The sequence below is a fragment of the Solanum lycopersicum genome, chromosome 1, assembly GCF_036512215.1.
Source record: "Solanum lycopersicum chromosome 1, SLM_r2.1".
Classification (NCBI taxonomy): Eukaryota; Viridiplantae; Streptophyta; class Magnoliopsida; order Solanales; family Solanaceae; genus Solanum; species Solanum lycopersicum.
In genome coordinates, this window is record NC_090800.1 from 77,323,293 (window position 1) to 77,345,312 (window position 22,020).

General features: G+C 26.0%; 2 protein-coding genes across 2 annotated transcripts; both read left to right on the forward strand.

The window, feature by feature from the left end:
• Positions 1 to 9,264: 9,264 nt before the first annotated feature.
• Positions 9,265 to 15,990, forward strand: LOC100191127 (beta-glucosidase 01). Its single transcript, NM_001247483.2, has 13 exons — positions 9,265 to 9,472; positions 10,001 to 10,070; positions 13,113 to 13,171; positions 13,272 to 13,347; positions 13,445 to 13,522; positions 13,630 to 13,717; positions 14,170 to 14,425; positions 14,496 to 14,611; positions 14,718 to 14,938; positions 15,033 to 15,064; positions 15,155 to 15,257; positions 15,350 to 15,452; positions 15,657 to 15,990. Exons 1-13 carry the CDS (start codon positions 9,290 to 9,292, stop codon positions 15,823 to 15,825), a joined length of 1,554 nt encoding a protein of 517 aa, NP_001234412.1. The 5' UTR covers positions 9,265 to 9,289; the 3' UTR covers positions 15,826 to 15,990.
• Positions 15,991 to 16,822: 832 nt separating this feature from the next.
• On the forward strand, positions 16,823 to 21,673 carry LOC101255827 (furcatin hydrolase-like). Its single transcript, XM_069299744.1, has 11 exons — positions 16,823 to 17,114; positions 17,381 to 17,450; positions 17,539 to 17,597; positions 17,736 to 17,811; positions 19,086 to 19,163; positions 19,246 to 19,333; positions 19,408 to 19,663; positions 20,229 to 20,344; positions 20,436 to 20,656; positions 21,301 to 21,332; positions 21,439 to 21,673. Exons 1-11 carry the CDS (start codon positions 16,938 to 16,940, stop codon positions 21,571 to 21,573), a joined length of 1,308 nt encoding a protein of 435 aa, XP_069155845.1. The 5' UTR covers positions 16,823 to 16,937; the 3' UTR covers positions 21,574 to 21,673.
• The last annotated feature ends 347 nt before the right edge of the window (positions 21,674 to 22,020 follow it).

Here is a 22,020-nt window from a genome sequence, read left to right on the forward strand (position 1 = left end):
GTATTAATTTAAGAGAGATAAAAGTTGAATTAATAGAAATATTTGTGATTTTAAAAGTATTATTAATAAAATACTTTAGTAATATAACTCCTAACAAAAATTATTTTATGTCAAATGAACATGCATTAAATAGTATAAAATAGTTAATTGTGTCATACTTTATTTGATATATACTTGAAAATAGATCAAAACTTGTTGATGACAATGAGTCTGTTTAGCTCAGCTTAAAAGCTGGTCAAACTGACTTAAAAACTGATTTTTGACTTATTTAGCTGTTTGGCAATACTCAAAATATTTTTTTTAAGTTAAAAAAAACTTATTTTAAGCCAAAAGTTAAAAGTTGGGGCAGAGGTGCTTTTTTTTTTGGGCAACTTTCACATATAGCAAACAAAAAATTCATATTTGTAATGATATATGTTTTTCTCACTTTATACAAAAACAGAAACACAATATATACACTTCTGTTGTATAAAGCTAGAGAAAATTGTATTTCACTGCAATTGTATAATTCGCAATTGTATAATTCGTTGGCCTTTTTCTCTGCAATATTTGAAGTAAAATGTTTGTAAATTGTATAATTAAGTGTATAACACGAAGATATACATTTTTACATGTGTATATACAATTTTCTCTCGCTTTATACAAAACAGAAACAGAATTATACACTTCTGTGTATAAAACGAGAGAGGCGAGCGAGAATGGAGAGTGGCGAGCGAGATTTTTGGGAGAGAGACGCTGGCAAATTTTAGCTAATGTTTGCTATGGAACACAATTAAATCAAACCCTAGCTATTCCATTTAATTAGGTTATTAGTTTGCTATTATATACAATTTTCCCTTCTTTTTTTAGCTTATAAGCTGTTTTAAGTTGACCATATTTTTACCTTTTTGCCCTTAATATTTTTATACAATCTCCAAATTACCCACATAACCCTAACATTTGTATTATTTTAGTTTTTCCACTTTTATGTTAGTAAAGTGTTCTCTTTCATTTTGATATTTGTATTTGAATCAAACAACTTATTTTTGAAATATGAATTAATATTCCTCTTATAAGTAATTTGTTGATAAAGAAGTATGTGGATGATAGACAATTACTATTACTAATGAATGAAAATAAAATAAATCGTAAATCTTTCAAGTGATCTATTCAAATTATATATTATTAAAATGTAAAATAAGTTGCATATATAACTTCAATAAAAATTTATATTTCTCTTATACATAATTTATGATAATAAAGAAATATGTGAATGATAGACAGTTATTATTACCTATGGATGAAACTAAAATAAATCTTAAATCGTTCTTTATATATCTTTAATATCTATAATAAGTTTATATTCCTCTTATAAATAATTTGTAATGAGAAAGAAATATGTGAATGATAGCAAAATATAATTATTTATGGCTGTAAAATATAAATTAATTAACTTTTATTATGTTAACAACTTTTAAGGGTATTTCAGACATTTTGATTTAAAAAGCTGTTTATCAGCACTTAGAGCCTGTTTGGCTCAGCTTAAAAGCTGGTCAAACTGACTTAAAAGCTGGTTTTTGACTTATTTAACTGTTTGGCAATACTCAAAACAGCTTATTTTAAGTTAAAAAAAACTTATTTTAAGCCAAAAGTTAAAAGCTGGGTAGGGGTGCTTTTTTTTTTAGCTTATAAGCTGTTTTAAGTTGACCATATTTTTATGTTTTTTCCCTTAATATTTTTATACAATATCCAAATTATCCATATAACCCTAACATCTCTTTCTTCTATTTTTCCCTTTTCACGTTTGGCATAACAACTTCAGCACTTTTATCCAAACGCATAACTGCTTATTTTAAAAATAAGTTTCAGCACTTTCAAAAGTACTTTTTTAAAGCTGCTTTTATTAAGCCCATCCAAACGGGCCCTTATTTGTCAAATACATCAACAAATTTTTTTAACTTCAGCACTTTTATCCAAACGCATAATTGCTTTTTTTAAAAATAAGTTTCAGCACTATCAAAAGTACTTTTTTAAAGCTGCTTTTATTAAGTCCATCCAAACGGGCCCAATGTAAAGTTGCAATTACCTTAAACACCCCAACTAAGGGCCTGTTTGGCTATAGTTTTTCAAGTAAAATTTGGGAGGAAATTTGATATATAGTGTTTGTTTATATAATTTGATAAATAAATTAAATTCTTAAATACTAAAAAAAATAGTATTTGTGTCAAATTTCATTATTTAAAATCTTTTGAAAAATTAAATTCTAACATCAAATTTTTATCTTTTATAACAACACCCTCTATATAGTAGTTATTGCGTGTGTTACATAAATTATTTACGTAAACACCAAAATAGTGATAAATATTCAGTTAATATGAAAGTGATGATATTGTTATTGATGAAAATGATGAAAAATGGGCTCATGGTAACAAAATCATATGCTTTATCTACTTCACAATGTATGGAATTAACGATCCTTGTTGCACTCAGTCCGAACTACCATATTGCTCAAGTGTCATGAGCACTACTTGTTATTTGTTACAATGAAGATCAAATTGACTTGTAATACAAATTTATAGTTAGTTTTGATAGTTTTTAAAACTTATGGATATAAATCATATTTCGTAAAAAAATGAAATATGTTTCTCAAATAGTATGGCTAAACACATTATGAAATTTCACCCAAATTTTAACACAAATAATATTTTCCAACAATATTTTAAAATTTATGGTCAAATAGTAACTAAATTTTTTTATTTCGTCTTATGTCATGTCACGTTGTGTCATTTCAACTTATTTTTGTTGATGTACCAAAGTGGGTGTGATACACTCATCGATGACGGGTGAATAGCTTATTCATCATGTTTATTTTATTTTCTATCTTCTTCTCCCTATTTTCCAGTCCCTACCTCTCCTATTATCTTTCTAAGCTTATGGCCTATTGTTCACGCCGACATTATCTTTTAAATTGTATTGATATGATAATAATTGATCGTTTAATAATAATAATTAGACATATTTTGTTAAATATACATTTTGAGGTCAACAGCTGATTGTGAAAAAATGTTAAAATAATATAAATATCGTATTTAAAATAATAAAAGTCTAATTAAAATATCTACGTAAAAAGTTGATGTATAGCAACTTTTGATAACTATCCATTGATTGCGCCTTGAAAATTATTTATCAACATGAAATATGCATGAATCACCGTAGGCCATTCTTGAATAACTTTTCACTTCAGCCTTCAACTTTTACAAAAACATCTTTTATTTATTTTTCTTTCTCATAGGTGAAAAAGAAATATCTTTTTCAATGAGACGCATGTATATAAATGTATATTTTAGTTTCTCTTTCGGTTTGATGTTTAAAATTTGAAATGGAGTTTTGAATAAATTTAGATCACGCATTATAAGGCTCATTTGAATATGCAATTTTCAATAATTTTTTTTTATATTCAAAGTTTGAATATAAAATCTCTTATTAATTGTTAAACAGTTCCACCGCTGCTCCACAAAATTGTCTCAGTACGAAAGGCATATCTATTACATGGCAGACAATATTTTAGTAAAATTCCCTCATACTTTGTTAAATGGATTTTGGGTTCCACTTGCACAAAATGGGCAAAGGCCTTATTTAATTCAACTATTCTTTTTAAAAAGATTTACTATTTTGCTTCTCAAAAGTTATCTGAATTGGCTTAAAAATTGATTAAAATTATTTTTTAAGTTCGATAAAAACTTTTAAGAATATTAGATAAATATAAAAATAAATAAAAATAAATTAAAAGATAACTTAAAATAAATTAAGTTAAAAATAATTTAAAATAAGCTTATAAATCGGATCCTCTCCCCCCTTTACTTTTTATTTTATGGCTTAAATATCATTTAAAGTTAATTCTTTATATTTGAGTTTAATTAATGAGAAACATGTAATTAAAAAATATAGCATAGGTGTAGCCTACGCCCACCTACTAAAAAGGGGTCCCTCTAAAATCTTTCATTGAAGTCCTCACTGACTCACCCCCCACCCCACCACAATAATAATAATAATAATAATAATTATTATTATTATTATAATAATAATGTCTATCCTAGTTTAATTTTTTCTTAAAAAGTTCTACAAATTATAAATATATATGGTCTGTAGTTATAAATTTTTAAATGTGCATCTACATATTCCTTTTTATTTATACATGTGTATGTGTAAATTATACACACATTAAATCGTACTGAGTAGGGCCTAAGAACACTAGTATTTTATTATATAGAAGAATGAAGTGTGAGGACGATTAAGGGTAAAAATATAATTTTACGCTAATAAAAATTTATTTAAAAAGGTAATAAATAATTCTAGAAACATATTTCATATATGAAGTGAATAATGATCAAGACCAAAAATATAATTTCACGCTAACAAAAATCTATCAAGATTAATAATAAAAAAATTAAATAGTTCTAGAAATATTTTAAGTTATTGTTATTATCATTAACTTATTTTTATTATTACTTCACTTTCTTTTCTTCTGTGAGTTATTGTGATATCTATTTTATTATTAATCTATTTTACTACTATTTTAATTTAATTCTTAATATTCTTTCTATTCATTATGCTTATAAAAATGTCTACTTTTTATATAAAAACTTATCATGAATTAATTATTTCCATCTATATTTGACTCTGATTAATATACTTGAAAATAAATAAGTGTGATAAAATTAATAATATATGTTAGATTGAAATTAAAGAAAAAAATGTTAAAAAGTAACTTTACAAATAACAATGAATAGTATTACCTCATATTTTGTTATTTCTTCATTTTTATGAATTATTGTGATATCTATTTATTATATGGAAGTAAGTAAATAATGATTACGCTTGACTTTTAATAATTACATATTAAGTATAATATTAGGTGGAACCAGTCAAAATTAAAACTAAAATTTATATGTATGTTTAATTTTTGTGTGTTGAAATATTTTTAAATTTTTTTTTATCTTAAATATACTATATAAAAAAATATAAAATTCAGAAGTTGTTTCCTTTTCAAAATAAAATAAAAAATAAGTTCATATAAATCAAAAATGTGTGTGCGCGTGCGTGCCTGCATACATGAGTGAGTGTGTGTTATAATTAAATGAGCTTTCATATATTTTCTTTTAAAAAAAATTGATTGTCTTCCTTCTATTAATTTGTGCATATATGAGGAGTTTTATAGATTTAAACATTTTAAATATAAAAATATAATGATTTGAAAACTTTAATTTTTCGTTTTAGTTTCTAATTTGTTACATGTTTAAAAAATACATAAAGAAGAATCTTAAAAACGCAATGTAACAATTTAAGATACTTTAGAAAAACATAGTTAAAAAACATAATGAAATTTGGTTGATTCCCTTATTTTAATCGGAAAAAAAAAGTTGCATATATTGTTTGAAAATAAGTAAGAACTAAAAAAGTACTATGAAATATGAATCACAGTAAAATGACAACTAAAAATATGCGAGATAAGAAATTACGTTGACTTTTCTAAAATCACATAAAATAAAACATATGTAGTAATATATATTATTAGAAAATGATACAAAAGTTATATAAATTAACAATTTAAAATATATTTTTTTTAAAAATACATATAAAAATTTAGTTCACTTTTTCAAATTTCATTTATGTCATAAATTGAGAAAAAAACTAATATACGTTAGGCATACGCTGACGCGTATCTAGTATAATTAAATTCTAAAAGAGCGACGGAATGGAAAAAATTTCACTGTATCTCACATTAATAATTAAAAGTAGTGTTAAAAAACATATCTCATATATACCAAAAAAAAAAATTAAGATTTTTGTTTGATGTTTTCGCTTTTTTTTAATTAAATTAGAAAAGTTTTAGTAACTGGGAAAAAAATATAGAAATTAGAAACTGTTTTAAGGAAAACAAAAATTCCAACCACAAAAATTAATTATGTATCCTTAAAATTTTAATTCTTTCTTGGTTATGAATTACTTCTCTCAAGATAAAATAAATATCTGTTATTGATACCTCACACTTTAATAATTTCATCAAAACTCAAAGTCAATAACAAATTACACAAAAACTTAAAATTTGTTTTCTAAAAAAATCAATTTTTTCTCGATTTTTTATTCACATCAAACTTTATTTTTAAAGATTCAAAACCCAACATTATTTAAAATAACTCTAAAGAGTTCCGACACAAACAAAATAAAAGATTTGATAAGATATTTACATAATAAAACAATACCATCCAATAATTTAAGACCAGAAAAGGGCCAGTTTTGAAAAAAAAAAAATTATCAGCATTTGAATTTTGTTTTAAAAAATCTCGAGTAACTTCTCTGAATTAATTTTAATCTTAGTGATTAACAATAATTGCAAATTATCATATCTGTATGATTAATACAATTGTATTTGACTAATATTATCATAACAACGTGAGCACAGATCATGCCACGTAATTTAATATGATTAAACTTGATTGTGTCAGCTTAATATATACATCGTGCAGACTTGTGTGTGTTAAAAGAAAAGACAAACTGTGATTAAATTTGATGCTAAGTATTGTGATTATGGCATAATGTAGAATCAAAATAAATCAATTAAAATATTTTATCATAGAATTACTCATATCTTTTCTTTTTAATCAGAAGTTTTGGATTCAAATTTTATACGAAATTTCTTTATTATGAAATATTTTACGATTAACACTATAATGTGGAGATTTTTTTGATATGAATTTAAATTTAATCTGACTTTAACACAATTTGGTGGATTCAAAGATTTTCAAATATTTGATAATTTTGAAACTTTCAAACACTTGATGATATTTTAAAGAGACGTTTCATACAGCAAATCCAAATTAATAGTTGGCAATTAGTTCAAACTTGAAAGATTCTGATCTCATACGGTGAGATATTTTAACATTAAATTCATATCTTTTTTTGTTTAAAATATAATTAACAAATTTGATATATTCCAACCATTAAACTCTTTTTTAGTACTTATTTTTGAAAAATATGTTACACAAGACAAGAAGATGAATAAAGTTTTAACCACTTGAACAAAGTTTAGACTTGTCTGGTTAGCAAATCATGACATCAATTACACATTTTTGTTCTAGCTTGCTATTTTTTTCCATTCAATAAATGGAAAAATGATCTCATATATATACTTCTCAATTTTACCATTTAGAATAAGATAAAATTTTCGTTATAAAAATATTTCATATATGTCGTTACTGTTATATAAATGACTGATATATATGTTATTCTTACAAAAGGAGTTCACATTGCTCTTTATCTAACGGAAGTAACAAAATTAGTTTTAAATTTATTTTAACTTTAAAATTTAAAATAAATTCATGTAGGGGTGTACATGATTCTTTTAGCAAAACTTAAGGTGTATTTTAATTCTTTTATACATAAATTATTTTTCTAACTTTTCTGATTATCATTGTAAAGAAAAAAACAATTAAAAGACTTATTTTTTTTATGGCTATATTGTAATTTAGTTTTATTATTTGCAAAAAAATAATACGGCATCTATGAAAATTTTAAACATACATTCTAAAAATAAGTAAAAAAATTCCACTTCTATTAATGATATAGAGTAAATGTATATTATCTATATAAGATGCAAATATAAGTTATCTTCGTAACGAAGAATATATAAACTATAAATAAAAAAATTAAAAAATATATAAAATCATTTTCCCCAAAAATAATGACCTTGGTGAAACTGTGAAGATGAAATCTTGATTGAGTTTGGACTTTATGAGATTGTACTAGCTTGTATTATTAATTATAATTAAAATGATGATTGTGACAATTGAATTGTAAAATTGAAGTGGGTGTATTTATTTTTATGTGTGGGTGAAAAACTCACAAGTCACCAAGTTGTCATACTCGTATATATATATATATATATATATATATATATATATATATATATATATATATATATATATATAATATATATATATATAAAATATTATAAAGTGGACCATTTCAGATCCTGGTTAGATTCACTTTTACTATAACATTTTTTAAAAATACTAATAAAATAGTCATCTTAATTATTTTTTAATATAAAATTTAAATATAACAGATAAAACGAATAGAAAAATAACTAATAAGTTTATCTAGTATATTTGCTAAATAGTTGAGGTGATTTCATCATTGTTCGGCAAATTTTTGTTTATTTTTGCAAAATTAAATGTATACTTGTAAGTTTATTTAAAAAAAGTGACGACTATGCAGTAATTAAGTAGTGTGAATACTGTAATGTGAAAAGTTAAATGAACATTATTTTTTTGGTCCTAAGCCAAAGCTTTATGACTTTTATTTGAGATGAAAAAAACGTTTTATGTGATGGAAAAAAATAAAAAAAGTAATTTCGTGTTCTATATTTTAAAGTTGAATAGATTTTGTTTTATATGGTAACAAAGGAGAAAACAAATAAAAACTAAATTTTATGAAATAATTATATAAATTAAATGACCATGAAATTTATTCATTTGGGACACGTAGGTTAATGCTTGAATGATGGACAAATACAGCTAAATTACAGCCATAAAATATTTCTAAATAAATAACCCCCCCCCCCTCCCACTCCCCCACCCCCAAACCCAAAACACACCAAAGTTGGTCCATATTGATTGCAAAATTGAAAATAAATAAATTAGAGAAACAGAAAAACAAAGAAATATTATGGTACGAATGATTTTTGACGGGTGAAATGAGAATAATAATTTTTATGATGTTTTTTGATATTATTTTTATTTGCGTTTGGTAATCGGTAGTATTCTCTCTGTTCATCTTTACTTGCCTATTATACTTTGAAATGTTCATTAATATTTCTTCAGTTTATAAAATTAAATGAATAATTTATTATTTTGTGTCTATTTTACTCTTGCTATTAACTACTGTTCATTTTTCAATGTTTAGATGAGTTGTGTTTAATAAAATTATCCTATAATTTACTGCTACTTAATCCGTGTGTCAAGTCAATAATTAACAACTTTAATTTTATTGAACAAAAGGAGAATATTATTTTTCCAAAATAATTTTATCCCACCATTTTAATATAAATAACGAGATAAATTATCTGTTGTGAAAGATAAAATAAAATAATCTCATAAAATATTTTGATCCTCACAATATTGTTACCGATTTTACCCCCGTCCAACCCGACGGCCCCTTAGTCTATTATTGGCCTTCAAATTATTAAATTGAACACTATATATAGAGGGTTACAAAGAAAGGGAAAAGATATAGATAATAATAATTGGCTATGGCTTTTCAAGGTTCATTTTGGGCAATTAGCCTTTTGATATTTTTGGCCAATTTTTTGTCTATGATTGAGTTTTCTAAGGCTGCAAATGCAAAAGTGCCAAGCCATACTATATCTAATCCATTTAATCGTACCATATTTTCACCTGATTTTCTTTTTGGAGCTTCCACTTCTTCCTATCAGGTAATTTTCTCCTTCCGCTCCGATCCATTTCATATTATTTGTCTACTATCAATGTTATTTATACGTTTTTTCGAAGAAATAATAAATAAAACTAGTAATGGGGGGTTTCTTCTTTTGGGAACATTAGGATATTTATATTTTTGAAAAGAATTAAGTTTAAGAATAAAATGGGTAAAATTTAATAACTGTGTTTCGATTTTGTACATTGACAAGTATATATTTGAGGTAATATGTACAAGATGGAGGGAGATAGGGAATAATGTTTTCCACCTAAGTAACTAAGTAATAAATTTACCCTTTTTACCATCATGTTAAAGCTTTGGACATGATAAATAATTGATATAGAACGTTTTCCTTCAAATTAATACAATTGTAGTATGCATTTAAAATTCTAATACGAATATCGAACATCAATAAAAAAGAAAATTAACTTTTTAACTTTGGTGTAATTTTTGGTTGCTTTTGCTTTTTAATATGTTCATTCATATTTAATAAAAAAGAATATTTTTTTTTTGGGTTAATTTACAGTATGAAGGTGCATGGAATGAAGATGGCAAAGGACCAAGTATTGTGGATACTTTCGTTCACACTCATCCTGGTCTCTAACTCTTATATCCCCTCTCTCTCACACACACATAAATTTTAGTGTTTAAATTCTATACATAATTGATATTAAATAATTTTTAAAGAAATATCATTAGATTATCCAAACAAATATTTAGGTAAATCTTTTTTAAAATGTGAGATTTGGAAACTTTAAAAAATTAATATGTTATTCATTACATTATGGGAAAATAATCTGATGGTATAACAATTATTTACATTGATTACATTATTTAAACTCTCTTTTCGTCTATAAATTGTTAAGTCAAAATTTGGGGTGTCTGATAATTTTATTGAAGTCTGATTTAATTCAGACCCTCATCTGAAGTATCACATTAACGGATAAAATGCTTTCTAAAAATGATGATTTTGTATTCAATGAGACTCAAATCCAAAACATCTTATTAATGATAAAAAAATACTTACCACAAGTCGTTAACGATTTGAGTCAGATTTTTGATAACTTGAAAATCACATTTATGACCAAACAAATATCTGAGAATACATCTTCAAAATGTAATTCAAAATTTATTATCAAAACAGATGCTAAATTTTAAATTTTAATGCATTTTCATCCCATTTTTAAAGACTGCGTCATTTGATCCTTAATCAATTCTTATAATAAACCTTTTGTCTTTCATTTAATTCCTTCCTCGTTCTTTAATTACTTATCTTATTTTTATTTTTAGTTATCACTTTTGATTTAATAAACTCACTAATCAATCGTTATTTTTCTAATAGTCGTATCAAAATCAAATATAATTATATAAGAGAGTTGACTTAGCTCAATCACCTTAGAAATCAAGCAACAATTGAGTAAAGATCTAGGGGCCAGTTAATAACTCACATCGATTTTATTAAAAATTATTCAACAATGTACTTGTTCAACGTTAATTTTTATTAATTTCGTTTTTTTCCCTTCATATTTCCTAGTGTTAAGTCAGACGAAGTATATTACTGTTTATTTATAACGTTAATTAAATAGTTTTAACTTTTTATCAAAAATTATTTATTTAAAAAGCTTGAACTACAAATATGGTAGGTGTTTGAACAATTTCAGTTTCTAACTTTGCATTATTTTTCAATCAAATCTTTCATCATGAGATTTACACAAAAATACATATAATTAATTTTTTTAAAAATCTTGATATATAGTGAATCAGTGATAACATTTGGCAACACATTTATTTGTGATGGTTTGTTTTCTTTTCTTCATTTTCTTTATTTACAACTGACGTTTTTTTTTTTTTTATCTTTTCACGTATTATTATAAAATAAAATAAAATTTCCATTTTCGAAAACAATTTCAATTGGCATAGTACTTTCATTTTATTCAACTTGTCAAGCTTCTCAAGAAAAAAAGGACCTTTTAAAAAAAAATTCTAGTCTAAATAATTCATAATTCCATCCTGAAAAATAATTACTGAAGTCGAACAATAATTATCTATTATCCAATAAAAATTATTTACTATTAACTTGATATATTTTTTTAAAAATAAAAAATAATAAAAATAATATTACTAAATTATCCTTTGACTTTATTAAATTTAATGTTATGAAAAATGTGTTATCTATCTGTTCAATAATACTTATCTATTATTACTTTGCACATTTCTTAAAAACTATATATATAAGAATAATTTTGCTATGAAATATAATAATTACAATATTTTAAAAATTCTAGTAAAAAAATGACTATTATTAATAATAAAAATAAATTAAAAACTAAACATAAAATTATTCATTTATTCATAAAGTAAATAAATATTATTAAATACCTTAATATAATATAATAGAATTATTATTGATGAATCTCTTAATTTTCAAAATATTATTGATTGACACGGAATAATAATGTTTGGTTAAAATAATCATATCTAGTTCCCTCTTGGGTCCCACTTACTCTCAATACAACAAAGGATAATTAATACTTTGGACATATTCATTTATTAGTAGAAAATATGGGACCTCTGACTACAGCCCCACTATATTTAAGCAACAGTATACTTAACGGCATAATAGATAATATGCCTTTTTAACTTGAATTTGAATTATATTTATGTCCTTTAATTTTGAACGTGAACAGATAGACGCTTAAACTTATATAAAGTTAAATAAATAGATGCACATGTCTTACATGTTATTCTACATGTCATTTTTTATCCTATGTGATGTTTTACGTGTATTGTGTCATATAGGACTCATGTGTTTATTTATTTAAAAGTTGGATAGTTAAAGTGCTTGTTTGTGCATTATGAAAATTGAAGGTCAAAGTTAAAATTTAAAGTCAAATTTAGAATCCAATATATGTATTATCCTATTTAAGCTACTAATTAATCGTATAAAGTACAGAAATTATAATAAATTAAAAGCTAATTATGTTTTATTTTTTAATTTATAATAATTTTGATTTCTCATAGCTTATGGATATATGGTCATTTGCTCGACACTTTGCAAATGTGTTAAAGAATGACAAAAGCCCCACATCAGTGATTAATGAGATGAGTAGACTCTTTATAAGGCTTGAACAATCCTCCTCCCTTTGAGCTAGCTTTTAAGGTGTGAGTTAGGCCTAAGACCTAATTTCACATGGTATCAGAGCAGGGCCTGTCTCACCCGATGTTGGGGTCCCCAAAATTAAAATTACCCACGCACCATATGCTAAGCACTGGGCGTGAGGTGGGGTGTTAAAGAATGACAAAAGTCCCACATCGGTGATTAATGAGATGGGTAGACTCTTTATAAGGTTGGGACAATCCTCATCCCTTTGAGCAAACAAAATTGTACTAATATATTTTATAGAGTGGGGTGATATTCAAATATTAAGAGATAAAAGGAAAAAAGAATTTCTCTAACTAATTCAAATTATAGAAATTTTCAGAAATTATGTTATGTTAAAGTTATATAATTAAGTAATTTATCCATCACTTACAAGTAATTAAGTAATTTTTAGAATGTTTCTCACTCTTTTTTCAAGTTATAACTTAATTAAATTTATAATTAAACGCTAGCTGATAATATTGAGAATTATATGCAGAAAAAATATTGGACCGTAGCAATGGAGATATAGCTCTGGACTTTTATCATCGTTACAAGGTATATACTACTACTAATTAATTACTAATTTGGTTAAACAGAAATTAAACGATTTTTTTTTAATTTTAATTTCTAACTTCAAAAAATTAAACAAATGTAGGAGGACGTGAAACTAGCAAAATTTGAAGGACTGGATGCTTTCAGGATATCTATTGCATGGACGAGAATTTTACCAAGTAAGATAATTTAGTATTCATATTATTTATTCTTTTGTTAATTATAATTTGATTAATTAATTTTTAATTTTTTTTTGTGTTTAATATTATTATCCAGAGGGTTCGGTTAAAAAGGGAATAAATCAAGCTGGTATTGACTACTACAACAGTCTCATAAATGAGATTGTAGCCCTTGGTAAAAAAAAATAAATTTCTACTCTACTTGTTTCTCCCTATATCTTAATTTACAAAATTAAAATGAATTATAAAAAATTAATTAAAGTTTATAAATTGCAATTTTAGGTATTAAACCTCTCGTGACACTTTTTCATTGGGATCTTCCTCAAGCCCTTGAAGATGAATATCTTGGCTTTCTAAGCCCTAAGGTCGTGTAAGTACTCTACTCCAAACTATAATTATTGTATCACACGTTCACCTGAATCCAGTATTTTTAATATATGTGTGTGAGAAAAATATTGATATATTAGTACTTACGAAAAAATGATAAATATACCTCTAAACTATCGTAAATGGTATGCAGATACCTTCTGTCATATTTTAGCGTATATGTTATTCTCTCCAACAGAAGACTAAATATGGACACGTGACACAATATTATCCATCGGTGGATAAGATTGTATTTCTATTAGTAGAAAGGGTATATATGCTCTAGGTATTAACGACAGGGGAATCAATGTCCGTAAAATATGAAAGAGGATATATCTGTATACCATTTACGATAGTTCAGGGGTATATTTATTCTTTTTCCCTATTAATTACTATGTTCTGAACCAATAATACAGAGATAAAATGTTCAAATTCTGAATCCGTCTCTGCTTACAGAGATGATTACGTAGATTTTGTGGAGATTTGTTTCAAAAATTTTGGAGATAGAGTGAAGTTGTGGGCAACAATGAATGAGCCATGGATTTTTACATCAACGGGTTATGATTCTGGTTCTTTAGCACCTGGGCGGTGTTCAGCCTGGATGAACAATAATTGCACAATCGGTAACTCTGGCACTGAGCCTTATATAGCTGGACACAACATACTTCTTGCTCATGCTGCTGCTTCCAAACTATACAGGCAAAAATATAAGGTACTCTGTTTGAATCGACTTATTTTAAGTATTATTATTATTACTGACTTTGTTTTTATTTGGTGTGTAGCCAATTCAAAAGGGTCAAATAGGAACAATTGTAGTGTCACATTGGTTTGAGCCTGCCTCCAACAAACCAGAAGATATAAAAGCATCTATAAGAGCCCTTGATTTTATGCTTGGATGGTAATTTTAAAAAAAAATTAATTTAAAGTAGTAAGTATATTATTTTTCTTATATAAACTAAAAAAAGAAAAAGTGAAATATATTATTATTATTGTTATGTTGACAGGTTTATGCACCCATTGACTTATGGAGATTATCCAACAAGTATGAGAAAACTTGTTGGCAAGAGATTACCAAAGTTTACCCCAAAAGAATCAATGTTGGTGAAAGACTCATGTGATTTTATAGGATTGAATTATTACACCTCTAATTTTGCAGCTCATATTTCTAAACCACCAAATACTGTCAATATTAGTTCAGGAACTGATAATCTAGTCAATCAAACAAGTAAGTTGTATATCGTCTCAGTTTACGTGACATCATTTAATATGTGTAACTAATTACTATGCATTATTTAATTAATTTATGTTTTTTTTTGTAGCATCGCTGAACGGAAAGTTAATTGGTGATCCAGTAAGTATATACATTTCATTCAATTACTTTTTTTCTAAAAGGTTGTTATAAATTATGATAGTATTAGTAATTTTTGATATTTGGATGCAGACTGGTGTGAGCATATTTTATGTTGCTCCAAAGGGACTTTATAAGCTTCTTGTTTATATTAAGAAATTTTACAAGAATCCAATTGTTTACATTACAGAATGTGGTAAGTGAAACTGTTGAATAATAAACTAATTAATGTGTTTGAATTAATACTTAATTATAGTACTTGCTAATTAAATTGAAATTGGTTACTAGGAATGGGTGAATCCAATATTGATGATGTTGCAAAGGGTATTAATGATGCTCAGAGGGTTGATTTCTACCAACGCCATATTAAGGCTCTTTATAGGGCTTTTAGGTTAGTGCTTTTTTTTTTATCGATACGAAAATTTTTCATTATAACTAAAGGTTTTGGTTTGAACTCGAAAAATATTGGACCTTTTGGACTTGGAGCACACTTTACTCCTCATTGGGCCTATATATCAATGCTTGATATTCTTATCGAAGCGAAGTCGATTGACATCTGAGTAAATTACTATTTGTGTTTTAATTTAATTTTCAGGGAGGGAGTACATGTAAAGGGGTTCTTTGCATGGTCATTTTATGACAATTTTGAATGGGGATCAGGATACACACAGAGATTTGGTATCAATTTTGTAGATTACAAAAATAACCTCAAGAGATATCCTAAGCGTTCTGCTCTTTGGATGAAGAAATTCCTTCTCAAATAAAATTATTTGTAATATCATGTACGAGTAGAATCTAATCAAGTGTGCTTATTCTCCTTAAATTCAGTATTAATCTGTTTGTTAAGTAGCAACTACTAATTATGGAATAAATTAAGGGGGTGTTCTCTTTGTAATAAAAAGAGAAGAAATAAAGTTGTTGTAACAATATATAATGCCTAGCAATTTGGTTGAGGTTTTATGGTTTTTGGATCGATTTACAACAACATGTAATGTTGAAGAAAATGAATATTCAAAGTGTTAATTAATTATTTGTTTCGATTTAGTGATATCTCAAAAGAATTGAAACATCAATGGGGAGTTCAATTTGAAATTTGAAATAATTTGGTTGAATGTTTCATATGGTTTTAGATTGATTTACGATAATTCATCAAAGGTTAAAAAAGTCAATTGCTCAAAGTTTGGATTATCGTAAATCATAAGCTCCATTTTTAATAGATGATATCTAAAAAAGATCTAAATCGTCAAGGGGAATCATATATTCGGTCCTTCTTGTTGCATTTTTTTCTATTAAAGTTAATTTCATTTTCATGACTCGAAGCAAAAATATATAATTAAGAATTAAAAAATTGCTTACTCAGAGGAAGACCCACATAGTATTGTAGGGGTACACGTGCATCCGTTAACTTCGAAAGAAATCATTTATATATACCTTGAGAAATTGACAAAAACTAAATATAATTAATAGTGACCTCATAATATTATAAAATTGTAATTTGTACCAATGATACAAGTTATTAGATCCACGACCATAGTTCAGGCCCAAGTAAAAACTTATTTTTAGCTTTAATATTAATATATCAAATTTTTTCAAATCTTGAATTTGCTTGTGTGTATAATAAAGAGGACGGCAAGGGATCAGACTGGCTATAAATCTTTTAGGAAAATTAGTTAAAATTTTACTATGAAGATTCCTTTCTAATCCAAATAGACGGCAAGTCTGTCCATTTTTTACTTGTTTTAAAACAAAAATAATAATAATAATTTGACGTTGTCAAAATTGTTAAAAGAAAACGAAAAAAATTAGAATTTTTTAGGTACAATCTACTATATAATGGACTTAATATGGAATTCTTAAAGAATACTCTAATTAAGCCATGGGATTACTAATTCAGATCTCTTTACTTCTCTTAATTGGGATTTTTTTACCAATTATAAGTTCTTCTGTGCCTAATTATTATTATTATTATTATTATAATAATGTCTCAATCCCATTTAATAAAACCAGTTTTCCATCAGATTTCATTTTTGGATCTTCCTCTGCTGCTTATCAGGTTTTTCTATAATTATTCTTGTTCCCTCAATTTTAATTTATCAAACACACTTTTCTTTTTAATTTATCCGAGAATTTTATGTTTCTATATATCCTAAAAGAATTTAACCGTAAACGTTTTAATTTTACTTTTATGCATATTGATTACATAATCGTATAAAATGTCTACAACATATTTTAAATCACAAATTTATGTATCCCGTTCTTAAACTTTGTATCGAATCAAACGAGGTTTCAAATATTTTATTTTTGATTTACACTTTACAGTATGAAGGAGCAGCTACTGAAGATGGTAGAGGTCCTAGTATTTGGGATTCCTTTACCCACAACCATCCTGGTAATGGCGATTAGTAAACAAAAATATTTTTTATGGAAAATATTTTTATTTTTTATTTTTACGATTTATGTGATGTTTAATTTTGTAGAAAGGATAGCTGACCATAGTAATGGTGACGTAGCGATTGATTTTTACCATCGTTACAAGGTATTTTAATTTAATGTATATATCAAGTACTTCTATATATTATGAAAAGTAAAAAAAAAATTGAAATATTTAATTGGCCTATGGTTCTTAATTTCTAATTATTACACATCTACACTTTTCTTCAATGTTCCTAATTAGGATGATATAAAGCTAATGAAATTTGAAGGATTGAATGGTTTCAGATTTTCCATATCTTGGTCAAGAGTTTTACCATGTAAGACTACTCTTCTGTTAGTTTTATATTTTTATGTAAGATATTTTCGATTTTACAATTAAAAAATCTGATTTTTTTTCTTTTATTCAATTCGTAAATTGTCATAATTAGAGGTCAGCTCCACAAAAGGTTATGTTATGCCACAAAGGTTAATTATGATTGAGGGCTATAGTTCCTCCACAAATAAATAATACTATCAAAGAACGCATTGCAACAAACAAAGAATTTTAAGACAATAATATAATTATCGGTTATAATATATTTAGGAGTAATAATAAATATGACATATGCAACCTAACAATTTATATAAATATGGCTAAAGGATTTAGCAACTCTAAATTCACTGACATTAACTCAATTGTTGCTAAATATATTTGCGACAGTAGATAGTACTTGCTTTAAAAGTATATTATCATTAAATATCTCTTTTATTATACTGATATTGATTTATCATTCAAATTATTGATGTGTGACATTATGTAACAATAGAGAACAATAGAAGTCATTCAAACATAATATTTATTTAACACAATACATCGAAAAGTCAAAGATATTTGATTCAACGACATCGGGTTGGGGTGGGGGGACATTATATGAATTCTATTTATATATAAAATAATTTTTTAATAGTATTAGATACGATAAAAGGTTATATGTATCACTCTCCCATCTCATAATAACTGATCACTTTTTATTTTACACAATACTTAAGAAACTATTAATAAAATGATCAATTTAATTAATTTACCCTTTATTCATATGACAATATTTTTTTTCCATTCACTATTTTAATCAAAATATCTATTCGAACAGCTAAGCATTTTTCATTGAAAAATTTCAATGAAAGAAATTATAATTTTTTGATAGTGTTATATTAAGTTGACACACCTTTACCTCTACGAAAACTCAAAAATCAAAATGAAAAAGACTATAAATCGCGTAAAGAAACGCGTTTTATGCCTTTTGTGAAGCTAAGGTCATTATGGGTAATTTAAGTGAAAAACATAAACTAAGTTACAAGAAAAATACATCTTATAAAAAAATTGCATGTTATCTTGTATACATAGTTAATATTTTATTTAATATTATTCTTATATAATATATTATTTATAAATTTTATTCAATATCATTTTTATACATAATAAATTATGATATTAATATTTTTATACACACAAAATCATGACATTTATAATATCAGTAATATTCTTATACTTATCTATTTTATTTAATATTATTTAAAAGCTATATACTTATGTTTTACTATGTTATCTCAGATGGGAAGCTTTGTAGAGGAGTAAATAAACAAGGCATTGCCTTCTATAATAATCTTATCAATGAGCTCCTAGCTAAAGGTTAATTATCTTTTAATATTTTATTTTCCTTATTTCGATCGAGGATAAAAATACGTAACATTATATTTAAAAATTCATCCAGGTATACAACCTATGGTTACCCTATTCCATTGGGATCTATCCCAAGTCCTTGAAGATGAGTATCTTGGCTTTCTAAACACACAAATTATGTAAGTGTAAAACAATTTTTTTGAGCAATTTTTCTCATGTTTTTGTTAATGTATAGAAAACATTTTTGTTGTAGTTATGATTTTCAAGATTATGCAGAATTGTGTTTCAAAGAATTTGGTGATAGAGTTAAACTTTGGACCACAATAAATGAACCAAGTGGCTATGCAATTACTGGTTATGACATTGGTATTTTTCCTCCTATGAGATGCTCTTCTTGGAGGACCACTGCTTGTTTTGCTGGTAACTCTTCCACTGAGCCTTACATAGTTGCCCATCATTTGCTGCTTGCTCATGCACAAACAGCCAAATTATACAGAGACAAATATCAGGTATTCGCTCTGTCTCAATTTATATAGTACTGTTTGATTGGACGGTACGTACAATCAAGAAAAACCTCCAAAACCAATATAGGTTGTGGTGCGTAGTAGAACTGCTTCACCCGTAACCAGGTGTTTCGTGTTCTAACTCTAGATACGGAATGAGAGAGTCACCTCTGAATAGGCTCTGTAATGCGCGATTCAGATTTAGTCGGAGCTCCAAAGTATGCTCTGGATATTTGGTGGAAAACCGAAAAAAACCCTCTAAAATTACGGTCTGAAACTAGTTTGACTATAAATCATTATATGAGGATAAATGAGAAGCTTAAAGTTAAATTATTTCTTAATATAGAAAGACAACTTTTGTTTTGAGGCAGAGTAAAATAATGAATATATTTAATTGTTGTTTGGTTCTTTCCTAAATATTGAATTATGAATATTCTTAATTTAGTCATTTCTATCATAAAAGAAATATATATATATATATATATGTATCATCATAATTGGAGATTATTCTATTTTTTTACCATCTGAAAAACTATTTTATATATGATCAAAATATAATTTTTATATATAGGTATCGCAGAAAGGGGAGATTGGGATAGTACTAGTGGCTAGTTGGTTCGAGCCCTATTCCAAGAGGATGAAAGATATAGACGCAACACAACGAGCCATCGACTTCTCGCTCGGATGGTAAGTACAATCTCCATATAGATAAAAATAAATCGAATTATGAATTTCAATAGTTCAAAATGAAGCGTGACATCGATAAATTACATTTCAGGTTTATACATCCATTAATATATGGTAATTATCCAGAAATTATGTGCAAAATCGTGGGAAATCGTTTACCAAAATTCACAATAGAAGAAGCTGAGATGGTGAAGGGTTCCTCTGATTTCATAGGACTAAATTACTATACAACAATGTATGCAGCAAATCTTAATGTTACTCCAAATAAAGAAAATATTAGCTACCTATCAGATTTTCAAGTAAATCAAACAGGTAATTAATTGATTATTATTATTATTATTATTATTATTATTTTAGAAATTGAAACAAATAGTCGATAACTATTGTTATCTTATATTCTTATTGTATATTGATATATGATATAAAAAAAATATACTCTTTTGGAATGAATTAGTGTATATTAGACTAACGGATGTAATCATTTTTACATCACAGACTACAATAAAAATATTTTTTAGCGATAATAAATATATACACATTAATAAAGAGGGGTAAACTCTTTACTTATACTAGTTAATTGTCATCAGATCCAATATATAAAGAGTGCTAATTATCGCTAAAATACATATTTAACGGTAATTAAACTATTTTCATTAATTAACAGCCCTTAAAGATAATTTCTAACGTAGTGATAATTCACTTCACACTAATTTTTGGAACTAACTCGAATTAAAATAATTCTAACATCTTCTATTTAAAATACAAATGTTTTGAAAGCTATATGAAAAATACTCATAAGTTGCAATTCTTTATATATATTAATATGATGAAAATATAGCTTGAAATATTAATCAAAGTTCATATCGTTTAATTCTAAAAAAATAAAACCGAACGTGATGATATTTTAGTCACAAAACTATTAACACTTCATCTTTTGTTTTTCTTTTCTTTTGTAGTGGAAAGAAATGGAAAGCTTATTGGTGAACCGGCATGTTCTTATACTCTTAATCTTAATTATTATAATTATTTTTCTTCAACGATTAATCTTTTTAATAATATAAAGTGATTTTTTTAAAAATTTTTCTTGGATACAGACAGGATCGGCAGTTTTCCATGTTGTCCCAAGAGGAATTTTAGAAGTTCTTGTCTATACAAAAGAAAAGTACAATAATCCAAAAATTTACATAACAGAGAATGGTATGATAATAAATATTTTTCTACAACTATGATTAATTAATTACAGAATTATTTTTTTTTGTAGAAATTTAATTTTTTTTTTTTTGGTCATAAAAAGGTATGAGTGATGCAAATGTTACAATGGTTGAGAAAGGAGTGAATGACTTGCAAAGAGTGGATTTCTTACGTCGCCATTTGTTGGCCCTTAAAGCAGCCCTTAAGTAAGTAATTAATTATCTTCTTAATTTAATTAATTGTAATTAGAATCGTCAAAATACGCTAGTCCGCTCAGCCCTCGGCCCTTCTAGGATTGAGCTAGGTTGAACATTTTAAGACCCTACCAAATGAAGGCCCGGCCCGGCTAGCTCTTCAAATTCATTGGCCCGCGAGACTTGCGGTGGATGAGTTTGAAACGATTCTTTTTGACAGCTCTAATTATAGTTTATCTTTTCCTTTCTTTTATGCTAATACTAATATTTGAAATATGTATATTCATATAG